The sequence below is a fragment of the Euleptes europaea genome, chromosome 3, assembly GCF_029931775.1.
Source record: "Euleptes europaea isolate rEulEur1 chromosome 3, rEulEur1.hap1, whole genome shotgun sequence".
Taxonomy (NCBI): Eukaryota; Metazoa; Chordata; class Lepidosauria; order Squamata; family Sphaerodactylidae; genus Euleptes; species Euleptes europaea.
In genome coordinates, this window is record NC_079314.1 from 20,703,774 (window position 1) to 20,723,261 (window position 19,488).

General features: G+C 48.0%; 1 protein-coding gene across 1 annotated transcript; it reads left to right on the forward strand.

Annotated features, from left to right (window-relative positions):
- Positions 1-539: 539 nt before the first annotated feature.
- FABP3 (fatty acid binding protein 3) lies at positions 540-16,210 on the forward strand. Its single transcript, XM_056845783.1, has 4 exons — positions 540-621; positions 10,776-10,948; positions 15,825-15,926; positions 16,141-16,210. Exons 1-4 carry the CDS (start codon positions 549-551, stop codon positions 16,192-16,194), a joined length of 402 nt encoding a protein of 133 aa, XP_056701761.1. The 5' UTR covers positions 540-548; the 3' UTR covers positions 16,195-16,210.
- The last annotated feature ends 3,278 nt before the right edge of the window (positions 16,211-19,488 follow it).

Consider the following 19,488-nt stretch of genomic DNA (forward strand, 5'->3'; position numbering starts at 1 on the left):
TGCAAAATGGGAATAATAATCCCCCCGTTTGCAAAAATGGGAATAATAATCCCCCACCTGCAAAATGGGGATAATAATCCCCCACCTGCAAAATGGGGATAATAATCCCCCCAACTGTAAAATGGGGATAATAATCCCCCATCAGCACAATGGGAATAATAATCCCCCCGTACTGCTTAGTGCTCTCTTACCACCTAGCCTGTCTGGTAGCTTTGCAGCCCTGCGGAGGGAGGGGAGGAGGGGGGGGGACATAAAGGCGGGTCCGCTCGGCAGAAACGCCCGCAGGCGGTCTCTCCCGTCCGGGCTGCCCCCGCCGGCTCCACCTGCCGAGCGCCTGGCCCGGATCCCCGCCGCTGCCCATGTGATCCGAGGGAGCGCTTGAAAAGGGGCCGCCCTGCCGGGAGGAGGAGAGCCGGAGAGCCAGCCAGCCAGCCAGCCAGCCAGCCAGCGCGCACTGAAGCGGGAGGCAGGGAACAGAGACCTTTTTTCCCCCTTGCCTTTCCTTGCCTTTGCTGCTGCTGCTGCTCGCACGTTTCCCCGGACTCGCCATGGCCGAAGCTTTCGCTGGCGTCTGGAACCTGATGGACAGCTCCAATTTCGATGACTACATGAAGGCCGTCGGTAAGGCGGAGACCCATGCGGAGAAGGGGGGAGGATGGATGGATGGATGGATGGATGGATAGATGCCATTTATGCCTGGGAAGTTTTGCCTTGGATTGGCCCCTCTCTAGATGCACATTTTCCCCCACCCCAATCCTCAAAACTCAACAATAAGCCCCCATGCAGAGTTTTGGGAATTCGGATGGGGGAAATGTGCACCTAGAGAGCGGCGAATCCCAGGCAAAACCTCCCAGGCATAAATGGCCCGACAGACAGACAGACAGACAGACAGACTGATCTTGCTTCCCTTTGCTTGGCTTGGCGATCGCAGGGAAGGGTCGAGCTGGCAAGGAAATTGACAGAGAGGTAGACCTCGCTTTGCTTGGCGATCCCCGAGGAAGGTCGAGTTTGCAAGGCGATTGGCACAGGCCATTGATGCCTGGGAGGTTTTGCCTTGGATTCGCCGCTCTCTGGATGCACGTTTTTCCCATCCTAATCCTCAAAACCCTGCAAGGGGGGGGGCTTCTTGTTGAGTTTTGAGAATCCGGATGGGACAACGTGCATCCAGAGAGCGGCGGATCCCAGGCAAAATCTCCCCGTGCATAAATGGCGTTAGCTGTTGAGTTCTGAGAATCTGGATGGGGGAAATGTGCATCCAGAGAGCGGCGGATCCCAGGCGACGCCTCCCAGGCAATAAATGGCCTAAAGATAGATCTCGCTTTGCTTGGTGGCTGAGGAAGGTCGAGCCTGCGAGGCAATTGACATTGCAATGTCAATGGCCGACCTTTCTCGGCCATGGCTTCCACCAAGGGCGGTCTAAACGCCCTCGGGACATCCCGGCCTAAGCCTGCCTGCCTGGGTGACGCTGGCCTGGGCCGAGCCCGGGGCGTTTTCCTGGTGGCCCAGGGGACCATCAGGGAGGCTTCTCGGCTGCCAGCCACGTGGAGGAGAGGGGGGCCTTTTGCGCAGCCCAAAAATGGGACCGAGGGGGAAGGGGGGCTGTTGGATTCTCGGGAGATGCCATGAGGAACCTGCCTGCCGTGGGCGAAGCTGGCATCCGTGATTTGGGGGGTGGGGGTGGTAAACGCCTCTCCCTGCCAGCCGGCGCCATGTCCTCTGCAGCCGCATTGTATCCAGCCAGGGCCATTGAGGGATGACCCAGGGAAGGTGGATCGCCCTGGGTGGCCACGTTAGTCTGTCTGCAGCAGTAGAAAGGAGCAAGGAATCCAAGAGCATCGTAAAGGCTAGCAAAATTGTCTGGCAGGGGATGAGCTTTCCTGAGCCGCCTTCGGGGAAGGCGCAGCTGAATCGCCTCTTTAGGGTCGCCAACTCTGGGTTGGAAAATTCCTGGAGATTTGGGGGGTGGAGCCGGGAGGGGAGGGGAGGGGAGGGACCTCCATGGGGTATGATGCCAGAGAGTCCGTTGTCGAAAGCAGCCATTTTTTTCCAGGAGGAAAGATCAGCGGGGGTTCCGGGAGAGTTCCAGGCCCCGCCTGGAGGCTGGCAACCGCTGGCTGGATGGTGGCGAGTCCCTTAGCCAAGAGAGCCGGCTCCCCGCCCTTTGGCTGTGGCGGCGCCTTGGCTTAAGTGCTGGAGAGGAAACGCCCGAGGTTTGCCGCTGCTCTGGGTGGAAGCACGCTGGCGCCTCTCTCTCTCTCCCCTTTCACAGATGAGATTATTATTCTTATTAATAATAATTACTATTAGCCTCCTCATGGATGGATTTTAGATTCTGGCCCCTCGGCTTCTTCAATTGCTAATTAATTGTATCGCGGTTGTATCGCGTGTTATGGATTCACTGGTTACATACCATTTGTTTAGGGTATTTTATATGCTGCCCCTCACCTTAACGTGGTGAGGGGGTTTGGGTGTGTCAGCGACAAGAGTCACTGGAAAAGACAATGGTGCTAGGAAACGCTGAAGGCAGCAGGGAAAGAGGAAGACCCAACAAGGGATGGATTGACTCTATAAAGGAAGCCACAGCCCTCAGTTTGCAAGACCTGAGCAAGGCTGTTAAGGGTAGGATGTTTTGGAGGACGTTGATTCGTGTGTGTGTGTGTGTTAAGTGCTGTCAAGTCGCTTCCGACTCATGGCGACCCTATGAATGAAAGTCCTCCAAAATATCCTATTCTTGACAGCCTTGCTCAGATCTTGCACATTGAAGGCTGTGGCTTCCTTTATAGAGTCAATCCATCTCTTGTTGGGTCTTCCTCTTTTCCTGCTGCCCTCAACATTTCCTAGCATGACTGTCTTTTCCAGTGACTCTTGTCGTCTCATGACGAGACCAAAATACGACAGCCTCAGTTTAGTCATTTTAGCTTCTAGGGTCAGTTCAGGCTTGATTTGATCTATAACCCATTGATTTGTTTTTTTGGCAGTCCATGGAATCCGTAACACTCTCCTCCAACACCACATTTCAAAGGAATCTATTTTCTTCCTATCAGCTTTCTTCACTGTCCAGCTTTCACACCCATACATAATAATAGGGAATATGATAGCATGAATTAATCTAGTCTTGGTGGCCACTGACACATCCTTACACTTCAAAATATTTTCTAGCCCTTTCATGGCTACCCTTCCCAGTCTCAATCTCCTTCTGATTTCTTGGCTGCAGTCTCCCTTTTGGTTGATGGTGGAGCCAAGGAATAGAAAGTCTTGAACAATTTCAATTTCGTCATTCATAGGGTCGCCATAAGTCGGAAGTGAGTTGACGGCACATAACACACACACATATGCCGCCTCTCCCAAGACCTGCTAGGGTGGCTTACAAGAAAAAAATTAATCCCATAAAGGAAAACTGGGTTTCCTCTCATATTGTCCAGCCCAACGGCTGAGACAAGGCCAATGGTGACCACACAGCTGGCCTTTGGAACACCTTTCCCCTCGAGGCTGACCTGGTTGCCTACTTTATTCTCCTTCAGGCACTGGGAAGAAACATTTATTTTTACCCAGGCTTTTCACTAAGCTTCCATCTTTTTTAGCAGTCTTGGAGTCAGCTACCAGCCTACCATCTCTAGACTGTTTTCGACTGCCAGCGTGGTGTGGTGGTTAAGAGCGGAGGCTTGGAGCGGTGGACTCTGATCTGGAGAACCAGGTTTGATTCCCCACACCTCCATATGAGCAGTGGAGGCTAATCTGGTGAACTGGGTTTGTTTCCCCACTCCTACACATGAAGCCAGATGGGTGAACTTGGGCTAATCACAGTCCTCTCTGAACTCTCTCAGCCCCACCTACCTCACAGGGTGTCTGTTGTGGGGAGGGAAAGGAAAGGTGATTGTAAGCCGGTTTGAGTGTCCCTTAAGTGGTAGAGAAAGTCGGCATATAAAAACCAGCTCTTCCTCTTCTTCTCTGTGTTAAGCCCTTCTATACTCTGGCTCGTTGTTTTTTAATGGCTGGTTTTATTGGTATGTTGTGATGTATGTTACTTTTATTCTTATTGATAGGAGTTTTGAATATATATATATATTTACTGCTTTGTTCCATTTTAGTTGTGAGCTGCCTCTAGCAGCTCCAGAGAAGTGTCATACCAAGAAATAAATAAGCACAACAACTTATATTACCAATGCTAAAACAAGCCATTAAAAATGGCACCAAGCAACTATTGAGCACCCTAGACAAATGCACAGAACAGTCTTTAGGCAAGAAGCAGACTGCAGAACAGACTTTTGGAATCCTACTTGTCCTAAAGGCCCAAACGTCCTGGGGGGGATGGCAAACCTAACCTCTTTGACAATCTGCTGCAATCTAATTCACAGGACAAGTCACAGCAAGGGATGCCTCTAAGCCCACAGAGAATATAACTTTGTCAGCAGCTGAAGAACTAAAGCCTTTCTCACAATATTGAATTTCCTGCTTACCCTAACTATAGCTTTTCACCAGCAGCTAGATGCCCAAGGGCCAAACCCAGCCTGCTAAGTCTAGGCCAGCTTTCTTAGTGCCCCACCCAGATGCAACGGGACGTGCCACCTTTCGGGGAGGGGTCAGGAAGGCTGGGCTCGCCCTTCCCCATCCCGTCCTCACAGAGGCTGTTTCTCTCACACTGTTCTTCCAGGAAAAGACACTAATGCTAGGAAAAGTTGGAAGGCAGCGGGAAAAGAGGAAGACCCAACATGAGGTGGACTGACTCCATCAAGGAAGCCACGGCCCTCACTTCGAGAGACTTGAGCGAGACTATTAACGTTGAGCGATTTGGAGGACATTGATTCATAGGGTGGCCGTAAGTCGGAAGTGACTTGATGGCGCTTAACACACACACACACACACACACATTCTTCTAGGCCAGCTACTGGTTTTAAGGGTTGTGGAAGGTGCAGAATAGATCTTTCCTGTCTCTCCATTCCTGTCCAAATCCCCAAGAGACTACTAAGGGTGAGGGTAAGGCAAGGCATGTAGTGTGGGGTCTGCAATGGAGTTAGGAGAACTCTCTGAAACCATTTTCCTCTTAAGGAAGTGCCCTCTGTTCAAGGGAAAAGGAGATGGCATAGATTCCATCCCCATAATCAAGCACAATCTCAATAAAAACAAATCTAAGTTTAGCGAAACGTCAGGAAAGAAAATACCAAGACCACGGTCACACAGCCCGGATAACCTACAAGAACCAATGAACTCTGACCGTGAAAGCCTCCGACAATACTAAGTTTGTATATTTATGAAATTAAGTTGAACATTTTTTTCCATACTTTTTTGCGCAGGGAGGGGCCATGGCTGTTTGTAGAGCATCTGCTTGGCATGCAGAAGGTCCCAGGTTCAATCCCCGGCATCTCCATTTAAAGGAACCAGGCAAGTAGGTGATGTGAAAGACCTCCGCCTGAGACCCTGGAGAGCCGCTGCTGGCTTGAGTAGACAATACTGACTTTGATGGACCAAGGGATTCAGTATAAGACTGCTTCATGTCTTCTAATATTAGGGAGGGGGCCGTGGCTCAGTGGTAGAGCATCTGCTTGGCATGCAGAAGGTCCCAGGTTCAATCCCCGGCATCTCCAGTTAAAGGAATCAGGCAAGTAGGTGATGGGAAAGACCTCAGCCTGAGACCCTGGAGAGCTGCTGCCGGCCTGAGTAGACAATACTGATTTTGATGGACCAAGGGTCTTATTCAGTACAAGGCAGCTTCCTTTGTTCATGTGTTCAAGGTGACCTTTAAGCTGGCGTCAGCCCCAGTGTTTCTGTGTCTGAGGGCACCGATGGCTCCCCCCCACCCCATAATTGCTTCAAGTGCTACAAGGGAACTCACAACCAGTTTAGGGAAAGCTCAGGCCAAAGGAATGCAGCTGAGAGGCCTTCCCCCACTCCCCTGCCGTAATCGCCCCACGTCCGTGTGCCTGGAGGACTCTTATCTGCAGCCCACCCTGTGCAAATATCCAGGCCTTCTAGAAGCATGCTTAGTATGGAGCCACTTGGCTGGAAAAAATCTGCTCTGCAAACCCTCTCGGAGTCTTCCTGAGCAGGCTTGACTTTTCCACCTTCTCAAGCAGTGGGGACCCAGCCCAAGTTCCACCCTTGCTGTGAAAATAGGAAGGTAGAAGAAGAGTTGGTTTTTATACCCTGATTTTCTCTATTTTAAGGACATCCTACCTTTTTAAGGAGACCTTTGTGGGAAGGGGCTGTGGCTCGGTGGTAGAGCATTTGCTTGGCATGCAGAAGGTCCCAAGTTCAATCCCCGGCGTCTCCAGTTAAAGGGACTAGGCAGGTAGGTGATGTGAAAGACCTCTGCCTGAGACCCTGGAGAGCCACTTCCAGTCTGAGCAGACAATTCTGACTTGGATGGATCAGGGGTCTGATTCAGTATAAGGCAGCTTCATGTGTTCATGTGAGACTCAACCCGGCTTACAATCACCTTCCCTTCCCCACAACAGGCACCTTGGAAGGTAGGTGGGGCTGAGTTTTGAAAGAACTGTGACTGGCCCAAGGTCACCCAGGAGGCTTCATGCGGAGGAGTGGGGAATCGAACCCGGTTCTCCAGGTTAGAATCCACCGCTCCTAACCACTACACCACATGCCAGATTTGATTCAGATGGGGGAAGACTGGGCTGCCAGCTTGGAGGGCTTTAAGAGGGGAGTAGACATATTCATGGAGGAGAGGGGTATTCATGGCTAATAGTTAGAATGGATACTAGTCATGCTGCATACCTATTCTCTCTAGTATCAGAGGAGCATGCCTATTATATTGGGTGCGGTGGAACACAGGAAGGATAAATGCTGCTGCAATCGTCTTGTTTGTGGCTTCCTAGAGGCACCTGGTTGGCCACTGTGTGAACAGACTGCTGGACTTGATGGGCCTTGGTCTGGTCCAGCAGGGCCTTTATGTTCTTATGGCTCTTTTTTTTAACCGAGCCCCCCTTCCCCACCAAGCAGACTGCAATTTTTAGTTGATCCGCCCCATTCAGAGAAGTTTTCTGACACGCTGCTGACCCCTGCTAGATGCAGGGAGGGGTTGTAGTGTGTTTTGGCCGGAACAACGGATAGCAGGAAACTCCCCCCCCCCCAACGCAACTGTTAAACTTTTCCATAAAGCTAGCCTCATAATAGAGTCAAACTGTGCACCCGCCTTTCATGGAGGGTTTAACTTTCAGACATTCGGTTCGATGTCTGCCTAATTCTTCCCCGTCTCTCTAAAAAGGCAGTTTCTGTACAACCATGCTTCAATATTCACTCGCTCAATTTATGCCCCCCCCTTTTTTTTTTACAAAATTACATATATAAATTGCAATAAAATTTCAGATCAAAAGGGACGGGGCTTGCCAAGTGGTCTGTGTCTAGCAAGAGCGCCTCAAAACACACAGGGGAGGGGCTGTGGCTCAGTGGCAGAGCATCTGCTTGGCATACAGAAGGTCCCAGGTTCAATCCATGGCATCTCCAGTTCAAGGGACTAGGTAAGCAGGTAATGTGAAAGACTTCTGCCTGAGACCCTGGAAAGCCGCTGCTGGACTGAGTAGACAATCCTGACTTGGATAGACCAAGGGTCAGATTCAGTATAAGGCAGCTTCACGTGTTCAAAAATTGCTAGAGTGACTAACAAAATTACCCATGTTCTTTCTCCTCTGCTCTCAATACACTCATTCATACCCATATACTAAGAAGAAGAGCCCTACAGTGCCTTAAACAAGTTAAAACACTTCCTTAAAACCTCGCTTAAGCACTTCTGTGGGTTTGAATCCAGTTCTTGAAAGTGGAGGATTAATCTGTTTGCTTTTGCTCTGACAGCCATAATGTGACTACCTGGATATAGAATCTGTACCCATACAGCAAATGTTATGTGTGTGTTAAGTGCCCTCAAGTCATTTCTGACTCATGGTGACCCTATGAATCAGTGTCCTCCAAAACGTCCTGTCTTTATCAGCCTTGCTCAGGTCTTGCAAACTGAGGCTGTGGCTTCCTTTCTAGAGTCAATCCATCTCTTGTTGGGTCTTCCTCTTTTCCTGCTGCCCTCAACTTTTCCTAGCATGATGGTCTTTCCCATGATTGTCTTCTCATAATGTGACCAGAGTCCGATAGCCTCAGTTTAGTCATTTTAGCTTCTAGGGTCAGCAGATGCTATACATTGTCACAAAGGGGGGAAGGGAGAATACGAGAAATTGGCACGGAGGACGAGGAGAGAAAGAGAAGGATGCAAAGGGCAGGAGGGGGGGCCATTACAGATTGTCGGCCTGCCACCCCTTGCAGAGACTCCGCGACCAACTTTGGGGCCCGGAACCCACTGTCTGCATTAAACCATCAGGTCAACCGCCCTGAAAGCTGGAGATATTAGTTCGTGCTATTGCTTAAAGCTCTCGAATTAAGCCTTTGGTTAATCAAAGCAGTCAAACCCCCCTCCCTCCCATGTTCTGTTTTCAATTTCACAGAGAGGAAATCCAGAAGGGCCAGAGCATAACCAAATGGCCTTAATTCATTTATTGGTGTCTGTTGTTTTATATTACTAGGGCTCCTTGCGGCTGAGCCGTTCCTCTCCACCAGTTCCTACCACCCCTTTTTCTCTCCTGTTCTGTCCTGGAAGCTCCCCTAAATAACCGGCACCTTAATGGCCGCAGCATTTTTGTATTTAAAACACGTATTTCTTCGTTATTGGCTTTTAAGGATAGCCCAATGCTTTCCATTTGGGAATTACTGTTATTGGGGCAGGATTAGACTTTTCTGGACTGCTTGCGTGGCTGGAGATCAGCAGAAGCAGAGTGGAGCAGAAGTGGCTATCTGCAACAAGAGATCAGGCACATTGTGTTTAGAAAGTGGGGAAATTTCTGTTCTGTTATTTTTTTTAATGGATCAGCCACGGGCTGCAGCTCAGTGGTAGAGCATCTGTTTGGCATGCAGAAGGTCCCAAGTTCAGTCCCCGGCATCTCCAGTTAAAGGGACTAGGCAAGGAGGTGATGTGAAAGACCTCCGCCTGAGACCCTGGAGAGCCGCTGCCAGTCTGAGCAGACAATACTGACTTTGATGGACCAAGGGTCTGATTCAGTATAAGGCAGCTTCATGTTTGGGCAGGGGCTATGGCTCAGTAGTAGAGCATCGGCTTGGCATGCAGAAGGTCCCAGGTTCAATCCCCGGCATCTCCAGTGAAAACAGGGGTTCCCAAACCTTTCAGGCCATCGCCCCCTTGGTTCCACAAACTCAACCCCAGTGCCCCCCTACCCTACCCTATAAAAAACATTATTCAAAATAGGGGTTTGCATGACTCACAAAAGAAGATAATAGAATTTCAAAACAGTAACTGTAAATTGCACATCTATTCAAAATCAAATTACATTTTTTTACTTGAAATTTATTCAACAGAACTGGAGAACTTGATCCAGGGGTACCAGCTCTTCGAAGTCTGGAAAAAAATTCTGATAGTTTCCACCAAATTTGCCAGAATGGCGCCATAGCTTGATGTATTGAAAATTAGTGAACAACACAGTTGAAGGGGCCCACCTCTAGCGCCCCCCCTGCTGCCCCCTGGCCTCTTAGTGCCCCCCCCCGAGGGAATCCCACCCACAACCCAGGGGGTGGTACCGCCTACTTTGGGAACCACTGAGTTAAAGGGACTAGGCAAGGAGGTAATGTGAAAGACCTCTGCCGGAGACCCTGGAGAGCCGCTGCTGGTCTGAGTAGACAATACTGAATTTGATGGACAGAGGGTCTGATTCAGTATAAGGCAGCTTCATGTGTTTATGTGAGTCTAAGGGCTTTTCCGCATTTCTTTATATTGCTTTAATGCAGGCAGAACTGGTGGGTCTTCAAAGGCTTCCAGGTGAGAAAGGGCAGTGGGGAGGGGTGGATTCTTTCTCTAGCCCTCTCCCGTGGCAAGAGGAAAGCAGGGGGGCCCCAGCCATGAGCTGCTGTTAGAAACTCGGCTTTAAGTTCCTGCTGCCTCGAGAATGCAGAAGGGCTGGAAGGACACCCAAAGGATATTCTCACCAGCATGCCTTCCCACCCGGCAGGCACACCAGCATGGGAAAGATTCGCCTAACTTCCATTGCAGGTTAATGCCTGTTAGCCGCTCCCCTCCATCCTGGCACTGCCAAACTGATCTACCCTCCACTCGCATTCCTGTCTTCTTCTTCTAGTTTGGAAGCCTAAGAGTTTGGGACGGGGGTCTTATTTTATGTTCAGTGCCTGTCTTTATGAACTCAATTGTAATTGGCAGCAACTCACTTAAGGAGGCAGTTATTGATGGGTGGGGAAAGGATCTTGGCCCCTTGAGAGCTCTTATCCGGCCCGCGAGCCAGCCAAGGCAAAAAAAACACCCCACTCTCAATCTGGGCTGGTCAGCATGGCCCAGCCCGACCAAGTGACATTGATGTCATATCTAGCTAGGATTGCCAGGTCCCTCTTTGCCACCGGCGAGAGGTTTTGGGGGCAAAGCCTGAGGAGGGCGGGTTTGAGGAGGGGAGGGACTTCAATGCCATGGAGTCCAATTGCCAAAGCAGCCATTTTCTCCAGGTGAACTGATCTCTGTCGGCTGGAGATCAGTTGTAACTGCTGGAGATCTTCAGCTAGTACCTGGAGGATGGCAACCCTATATCTAGCTCTCGTAACAATTGAGTTCAACATCCCTGATCTAGGCACCAGCCTTCTGCAGGTATAAAATGGGACTTCCCTGAAGTTTGGAAGAATTAATAATAGATGTCCCCCCCACACACACACAAAAAAATGTTTTAAGTCTTTAAACGGTTGGTTTCTGGTTCCCTTGACCCTCCCTGCAGGTGTGGGCTTCGCCACAAGACAGATCGCAAACCTGACCAAACCTACCACTATTATCGAAGTCGACGGTGACAAGATAACTCTCAAGACCCAGAGCACTTTCAAGAACACCGAGATCTCCTTCAAACTGGGAGAAGAATTTGATGAGACCACTGCAGACGACAGGCACGTCAAGGTAAAGGCTCGGCCCATCGAGCGTCTCTCGGTGTGCCAATCAGGAGGTGCAGGTTGGGCAAGGCAACGCGAGTGCCTAGTTCAGGCTCGCCCTGAACTGGATGGCCCAGGCTAGCCCTATCTCGTCAGATCTCGGAAGCGAAGCAAGATTGGTCCCGGTTAGTACTTGGATGGGAGACCACCAAGGAAGTCCAGGGTTGCACGCAGAGGCCGGCGTTTGGCAAGCCGCTCCTATTCATCTCTTTCCTGGGAAACCCTACAGGGTCACCGTAAGTCAACAGCACTTCCCACGAACATGGCGTTCAGGAAATTTGCTGCTGGCTTGGATGCTTGCAGTGAATTAAAAATGGTAGCAGGCAAGTTCTCTTCTACACTTGAACGCCAGGGGTATATTCTGACATCATGTGGTTTAGAAAAAATGGCTCATCATGGCATTTAGCTTCCCCACGCACTCACCTTCATGTGCCAAGAATTGCCGTTGAACAATACCTCTGGTTGCCCGTAGTTTACGAATTCAGGCATGCAGAATTAGTTCTGCCCCTGGTGAATTGGGATCCTAATCCTTCCTGGCTCACACCTGCATTTCTGGTAACCAAACTTTGCCTTTAACCATGATACTTGACAAAGACTGGGGGTGGGGGAGGCAGGTATATTATAAATCCTGAGGACTTTCTTCCAACCACTCTTGAAACATAGTGGTAAGGGATGGCTTCTTTTATGTGTTCTGGGGAGTACAGAAAGGAACGCTGGGGACAGAGTGAAATGTAGAGAGGAAAGCATGACAGAGAAGCACAGAGAAGAAATTTTGCTGAGCAAAGAAAAGAATGGGTACAATTTGCTGGATTCTCATTTGCAAGGCTTGGCTACTTTAACATGGAAACACGATCAAGAGAACACTTTTTATGGATCATGCAAAAAATACAATAAACCCACTGCTTTGGAACATACAAGACCTTAACTGCATTTCCTCTAACTAAGAGATAGATAAGATTAGATTAAGGTAGATTAGGGTAGGTAGATGATAACTGATAGATAGATGATAGACAGGTAGGTAGACAGACAGATATCAGTTTTGGCTGCCTCATGGGAATGAATTCATTCACTGTATTAGATTTTAATTTGGAACAGGTCTGCCCTATATAAATAAGGCTGTTTCCACTTGGGGATATCCCTCCCCCCACATGGAATGTGGGAAGCCCATGATTTAAATGCAGAGCTGCATATCAGTTTACTGACATCAGACCAAACAATAAAAGCATTAAAAAGATATTAAAAATCAACAGCAGACCACACCAGCCTGGAGTGTGGGGGGGGGAGAGAGAGAAATTGATGGCAAAGTGCCAGGTAATTTCTCAACATTTCAGCCAGCTCCTCATGTGGACAAGGGGCAGCGCTCTTTTACAATATGGAAAACACAGGATAGGAATTCTTGAAAGTAAGATTACCTGCCTCTACTGTTATCCGAATGTAGGCCAATTCCACTTTGGTAGCTCTATTTTTTATGATCTTGCAGGAAGGAAGTTATGGTACTGGGTGGTTCGAAACGACAGAATGCTACACAGAAACACTGTGATAATTTATTAGATAAAAGATTATAAGAATAATTCATATTTCAATCAGTGTATAGCTGTGACCCCTGGGGAAGGAGGACTATCCATGGGGATTCAGCCTCTCAAGAATAACTTGATGTTGCCCATAAAAACATTACAAGAAGAGCTGCAAACTTCAGTCAGTCAAATGGCAGGGTTGAGGCTGAAGGGCACCCATATTTCTTAAGTAAAGTTCGGGTGGCGGGCATTGGAAAAGAGCTTTCTCTGCCCGACAGAATGGAGAGGAAGATGAAAATGTAGCCTGACTTAGTACAGAGCAGATTCAGGCCCTCAAGAAGGTCTTGTTAGTTTATCTTCCGAAGGCATTTTGGGTCTGGCAAAATAACACTAGCAGATCTCATTTTACTGAACTATCCAATACTTCCCGCCTTATTCTCACAGACGTACCTTTTGTTCACCAACACATACATTTATTTAGATTGGTCCGAAGCCCAGCGATTAAAAACCTATTTAAAACACCTCTGCCGGTCCTATCAAAGGCTCGGGAGCAAAGGGAAGCACCTCGTCCACTTTCCGCAGGGAGGATGGGTGTTTCTGCATGAATTGCAGCGGCGTGCTAAGGACGAGCTGGGCAATTGCCCTTCAGAAGGATATCATTTGCCTGGCGGCCGGCCAGAGGGTAAACAACCGCACGAGCAACATGACCTGCTGCCTAGAGTGGGTCTGGTTGCAAAGCTGCCAAGGAATGGCAGAGCATTCCCCGTCCGCTGGGCCTAGCCAATAAAGGTCACCCTCGTGGTTCAGTTCAGCTCCCAGGGGTACCAGCTACAGAGACCCGTTGCCAATCCAGAGGCAAGAGAGCCGCGGTAAAAAAGTCCAGCTCGCTAAGCAGTCTGGGTTGTGGTTCAAGTTTATCACCCACCCGCTTCTTCCTGCCCAGTATGTCCCCTCAGTTATGGTCCTCTAGCTGGCTCTAGGGAGCCACCACAGTGTAGTGGTTAAGCGTGGTGGTTTCGAGCGGTGGACTCTGCTCTGGAGAACCGGGTTTGATTCCCCACTCCTCCACATGAGCGGCGGAGGTTAATCTGGCAAATCGGGTTGGTTTCCCCACTCCTCTACATGAAGCCTGCTGGGTGACCTTGGGCTAGTCACACTCTCTCAGCCCCACCTAATTCACAGGGTGTCTGTTGTGGGGAGGGGAAGGGGATTGTAAACTGGTTTGATTCTTCCTTAAGTGGTAGAGAAAGTCGGCATGTAAAAACCAACTCCTCTTCTTCTTCAACTTCTGGCTGTCCCTCTTGCATAAGATTACCTTGCCTGGCATCTACCAGAGCCCGCTCCGTTTCAAGAATGGCTCCCACTTCATCCAGTTCTAGACTAAAGCATCCAATTACAGTGACTCTGTGAAATGATGCATCCTCTCAAGGGGCATCAGTTCATGGGAACTGGTAAAGGTAGTTGCCTATGCACGCACCGGGTCATTACTGACCCATAGGGTGACATCACATCACGACATTTATTGGGCAGACTAGGTTTACGGGGTGGTTTGCCATTGCCTTCCCCAGCTGTCTACACTTTACCCCCAGCAAACTGGGTACTCATTTTACCGACCTCAGAAGGATGGAAGGCAGAGTCAGCCTTGAGCCGGCTACCTGAAACCAACTTCCGTCGGGATTGAACTCAGGTCACGAGCAGAGCTTGGATTGCGCTACTGCAGCTTAACACTCTGCGCCACGGGGCTCCTTTCTTGTGCTAGAGCTTTAGAATATTCCCGGAATAAACTCAGGGCAGCTGCCACACCCACTTGTAAGAGCACGCAAAGACCACAAAAAGGACAGAGCTATCTGCTTCTGCTTCATCCTAGTTTGGCAACAATTTGCTTGAACTCTGTTTCCAAATCTGTGAAAAGAGAGGTTGTTGGGGGGGGGGGCGGTGTGCAGGTGGTGCATCAAAATAAGAGGAACAATTTCTACAGGTGAGCTAAGAAGAACGTGCAATTGCCACCTTGCTTTACAGATTTAAAACAGTTCAGGTTTTTAATAAAGGCAGACCATAAGGATGGAGTGGGTTCCGGAGAAGCACTTGGGAGGTTCTCCATTCCTATGTTAGGACGAAAAGTGCAAAGTCTAATCTTTTAATGCTTTCGTTAAGCTAAAAATCTACAATGGATGCTGGGCATTGCAAAGGGCAACATGCTATCTTGAAATCCAAATATTTTCCAAGGAATGGATTTATCGCTGCTCTCATGAGCAGCCACTTCCTGGACCTTCAGGTCAGAGGTATTTGTTCACCTTCCTCAAAGAACAAACTGAACTCAGGTTGACGTGCCTGGGAGCAAGTATAAATTGCCTTCCAAGGACCAGGTGGGAACAGGGAGCTGGTTCTTTTTCTTTCAGGCACCAAAGTGCCATTGAATGACTGTGGTAAGTGGGGATGGGCCCTGAGCCGGCTACCCCAATGTTCCCAGAAGCTGAGCAGGCTGAGCCCTAAATTAATACTTGGATGGGAGGTCGCCAAGGAAGTCTAAGAACGCTACGCAAAGACAGGCAAAGGAAAACCACCTCTGTTCGCTGCTTGCCTTGAAAACCCTATGGTGTCGCTATAAGTTGGCTGTGACTTGACGGCCAAAAAAATTAAAAAGGATGGATGGACAGGACAGCTAATGACTGTGGGCTTACCTGCCAGGCTGGTTTAGATTCTTTGTTTATAAACCACTGGCCCTGTGACTATAGACTGAATGTCAATTGAGAGCCAGCGTGGTGTAGTGGTTAAGAGTGGCGGACTCACATCTGGAGAACCAGGTTTGATTCCCGGCTCTTCCACATGAAGCCTACTGGTGTAGTGGTGTGGTGGAGAGCCAGCGTGGTGTAGTGGTTAAGAGCGGTGGACTCTGACCTGGAGAACTAGGTTTGATTCCCCACTCCTCACATGAGTGGCGGACGCTAATCTGATGAACTGGATTTGTTTCCCCATTCCTACACATGAAGCCAGCTGGGTGACCTAGGGGTAGTCACAGCTCTTAGAGCTCTCTCAGCCCCACTTACCTCACAGGGTGTCTGTTGTGGGGAGGGGAAGGTGATTGTAAGCCGGTTTGAGTCTACCTTAAGTGGTGGAGAAAGCTGGCAGATAAAAACCACTTTTTCTTCTCCTCCTTCTGCGTGACCTTGGGCCAGTCACAGTTCTCTCCGAACTCCCTCAGCCCCACCTACCTCACAAGGTGCTTGTTGTGTGTTGGGGGGGGAGAAGGGATTGTGATGGTAAGCCGCTTTGAGCCTCCTTAAGGTAGAAAAAAGCAGGGTATAAAAACCAATTCTTCTCTTTCTCTAGTCCCTTGTGACATTAGATGGAGGAAAACTCATCCATGTGCAGAAATGGGATGGAAAAGAGACATCGCTAGTCCGGGAACTGAAGGATGGAAAACTAATTTTGGTAAGAAGGTCAAAGTACATCCCTGTTTACCGAAACATGTGGCCTAAGCAAAAAAGTTAAACATTTGAGAAGAAAACTGCTTGGGGAGGGGGGAGTTTTTAGTTAAGGCCTTTTTAATCGGGCCACCTCAGGTATACCAAAAACACGCCTGGCAAACAGGCAACGTGAGTGAAATGGGGATTCTGAAATCGTTTTCTGTCGGCCTCTTTTCCAGACTCTGACCATGGGCAACGTAGTCTGCACTCGAACTTATCACAAAGCGGAATGAGGGCTTCCGCCTGCTTTCGCCCGCCAGTCGTTCGACGCCAACCTCATTGCCAAAATTGCCTGTGGATTGTTTCTCTCTCATTTTTTTTTGTCCAGTGTTTTGTATAGTTATTGGACTTTTGAACCCATTCAGTATCTGACTCTCCTCACGACTACCCATCAAACGGATCTGGAGGTTTTCCTTGCTTTTTAAAAAATAATTAATACGGGGCGGTGGGGGGAGAAACAAACAGTGTGGAAAACAATAAATTGAAGTTGTTACGTGACGGCATCCGTTGTTTGCGTCCTTTTCATGGGTGTCGCTTTTGGGACCGTGGACGGGATGATGGGGTGGATCGCGGGGGTTTATCTACCTGATTTGTATAATCTCCCAGCGTTGTGTAGTGGTGAAGAGCAGAGGTTTGGAGCGGTGGACTTTAATCTGGAGAACCGGGTTTGATTCCCCACTCCTCCACATGAGTGGCGGAGGCTAATCTGGTGAACCGGGTTGGTTTCCCCACTCCTACACATGAAGCCAGCTGGGTGACCTTGGGCTAGTCACAGTTCTCTTAGCGCTCTCTCAGCCCCCAACTACCTCTCAGGGTGTCTGTTAGGAGGAGGGGAAGGTGCTTGTAAGCCGGTTTGATTCTGCCTTAAGTGGTATAGAAAGTCGGCATATAAAAAACAGCTCTTCTTCACACTTGTCTGAAGGCTTGAGGGTAATGGTGCTGGAGCTGGAGAGACAGCTCTGTGGTCAAGACATGCTGAACTCTTACATCTGCATTCATGGAAGAAGGGTTTCAAGACCGGAGGGGAGGGGGGGAGGTGGCCTTTGCTGCTCTGCCCACCCCATCCCACCGCAGCTACCACGTGCTTCTATTGTTTACAGGAATCAAAGCACCTTCTGAAAAGCCCAAACTATAGAGAGAGGAGGGTCTGGAAGCAGCCAAGGAGAAACACATCAGCTTGCGGGGAGGAGATGACTGTCATTCTGAAAGGCTGGGGTTTTGTTTTAAGAAAAGAAAGGAGCTAGGCGATAAGAGGGGGGGTCTAGGAATCCCCAGTATACCAAAGTATTACTATTCAGCTACAGTTGGTTGGATAACCAAATGGATAAAGGAAGATACAACACAACGTTAACCTTAGCTAAGCAATCCTTTGTGTCAATACCACTGAGAGTCTGGATTTGGCTGAATAAAAGGGGGGAAATTGCTACTATGCCTAGGACAATTTTGCAATTAACATCCTAGAAAATGCCTGGATAAAGGTTAGACGCAAATTAGCTCCTGGAATATCATTGTTAGCATCTGTTGTAAGATCAAAAGACTTTAGTCAGGCTGCAAAGTCAGGGAATTTTAAACTTTGGGAAGATCTGGGGGTGTCTGGTCGTGTTAGTACCTAATGGTTCTGGTCGTGTTATTCTGGCTTTTGCTGTAAATAAACTTATTCAACTTAGCACCTAATGGGCAAACAATTATCACCTTTATAGACATATTATCTACATGTGAGGGGCAGATTCCTTGGTTCCAGTACATACGGATTAAAAGTTTCCTAAAAAGAGGAAATAAGAAACCAGCTGATAGGCTTTGAAAAATCAACATTAGCTAGTGAAAGGAATATATTTCCTAAGATCGATAATCATCGATTTGGGGGCTTCCTAGAGGCACCTGGTTGGCCACTGTGTGAACAGATTGCTGGACTTGATGGGCTTTGGTCTGATCCAGCTGGGCTTTTTTTAGGTTCTTATGTTAATCATCTATTGCATGTTGATTGAAAACGGCAGGAATTTTTTTTGTAAAGCTCTGGACGAAAGCCCCAGTAAATCCAGAGGTTTGGGCAAACATATTAAGAAGTGGTTTAAAATTCTCTGTATACCTCTCTGCCAAACAAAATTTAATAACAATGCTATACCAGTGGCACCTGTCACCCCTTAAATTGGCAAAAATTCATCAAGGGGCTAAAGGAGATTGTTGGATATGTGGAGCTGTCAAGGCAAATTTTATGCATTTTGGTGGGAATGCAGTAGAGCTGTAGAATACTGGAATATGATTGCTACAGTGATCTCTCAGGGTATAAGGAAAGAGTTGCCATTATCCCCTAAGGTTTTCCTGTTGAATTGAGTGTATTTGCTTCCTAAAGAAATCCATGAATTTGTGCTCAATGCTGTAAAATCGGTAAGGTTAATACTTCACCAAAATTGGAAGAAGAATGTAATCCCGAAGAAAGAGGAGTGGTTGGAGAAATCAGCTGAGTGCATTCTTCTGTGTAAACTAACCTGCCAAGTAAATGGCCAAACGTCCGGAAAGTTTGAAAAATGGAATGTTTTTCTCTCCAGAATGAGAAGTTAAGTTCGAGCTTGTACAATCTGATGTCAAGAGCAGTTCTGTATTCAGTAATTTGCATTTTAGATCCTTGTTTATATTTGGTTTGTTTTTTATCTTAATAAAAATGTTTTTTAAAGGAGCTAGGCAAACAGAGCAGGAGAAAGGAGGTAGCCGTTTAAAATTATCTAACACATGCGCCTATAATTGCATGGGTTATTTATTCGGGTGAGTAGGGGAAAGAGTTACCAGGGTGTGAGTTAGAAACAAAGCTTTTTTTAAAAAAATCAATTCCAGGTTGTCATTTTTTAAATCAAAGCAACTCACAGCCAGGACTGGAAAAGTGTAGAATATAAAGAAAAGTACCCGAGTCCTTAGGTATCAATATTGCCACAGAAAAAGAAATTCAATGTACTTTTTTAAAAAAGAGCCTTCTAGGAACAAGAAATTTCGCTTTAAGAGAAGGAGTTATGATTTTACATATTCATCTACCCTCCAAAACATGAAAATGATAAATTAAGTACCCTCTGTCATTCTTTGTGCAATACAAGACATATACTCGCACATATTGTACTCCTTTATCAGTGTCAGCTCTCTTAGAAGCCAGGAGGCAAGACATGCTACAACTTGTAAATGGATGCTAATAGTGAAGTTTATGTAATTACTTGCAAATCCAATTTACTTTAGGTTGTCAAGTCTGAAGCCACTAATCAGGTATCAGATCTCAAGCATTTAAATTTCATTAAAGTTGTCATATTCAGCAATTTCAGGGGACTGTTCTATTTATTCCGACACAGCGCTAACAGAAAGAAAAGCTAGGGGTGGGTGGAGTTTTTATTAAGGAGGCAAAGAGAGGAAGGTTTTTTTGGTCAAGACAGGACATGGTTGTGCTGGCAAGAGAAGCTGCTAAAAAGAGCCACTGAAGTTGGTACACTTATTTACCCTGGTTCAACTGAAGCAGAGCCTCCAATACAGGAATTTGAGTTCATCCACGT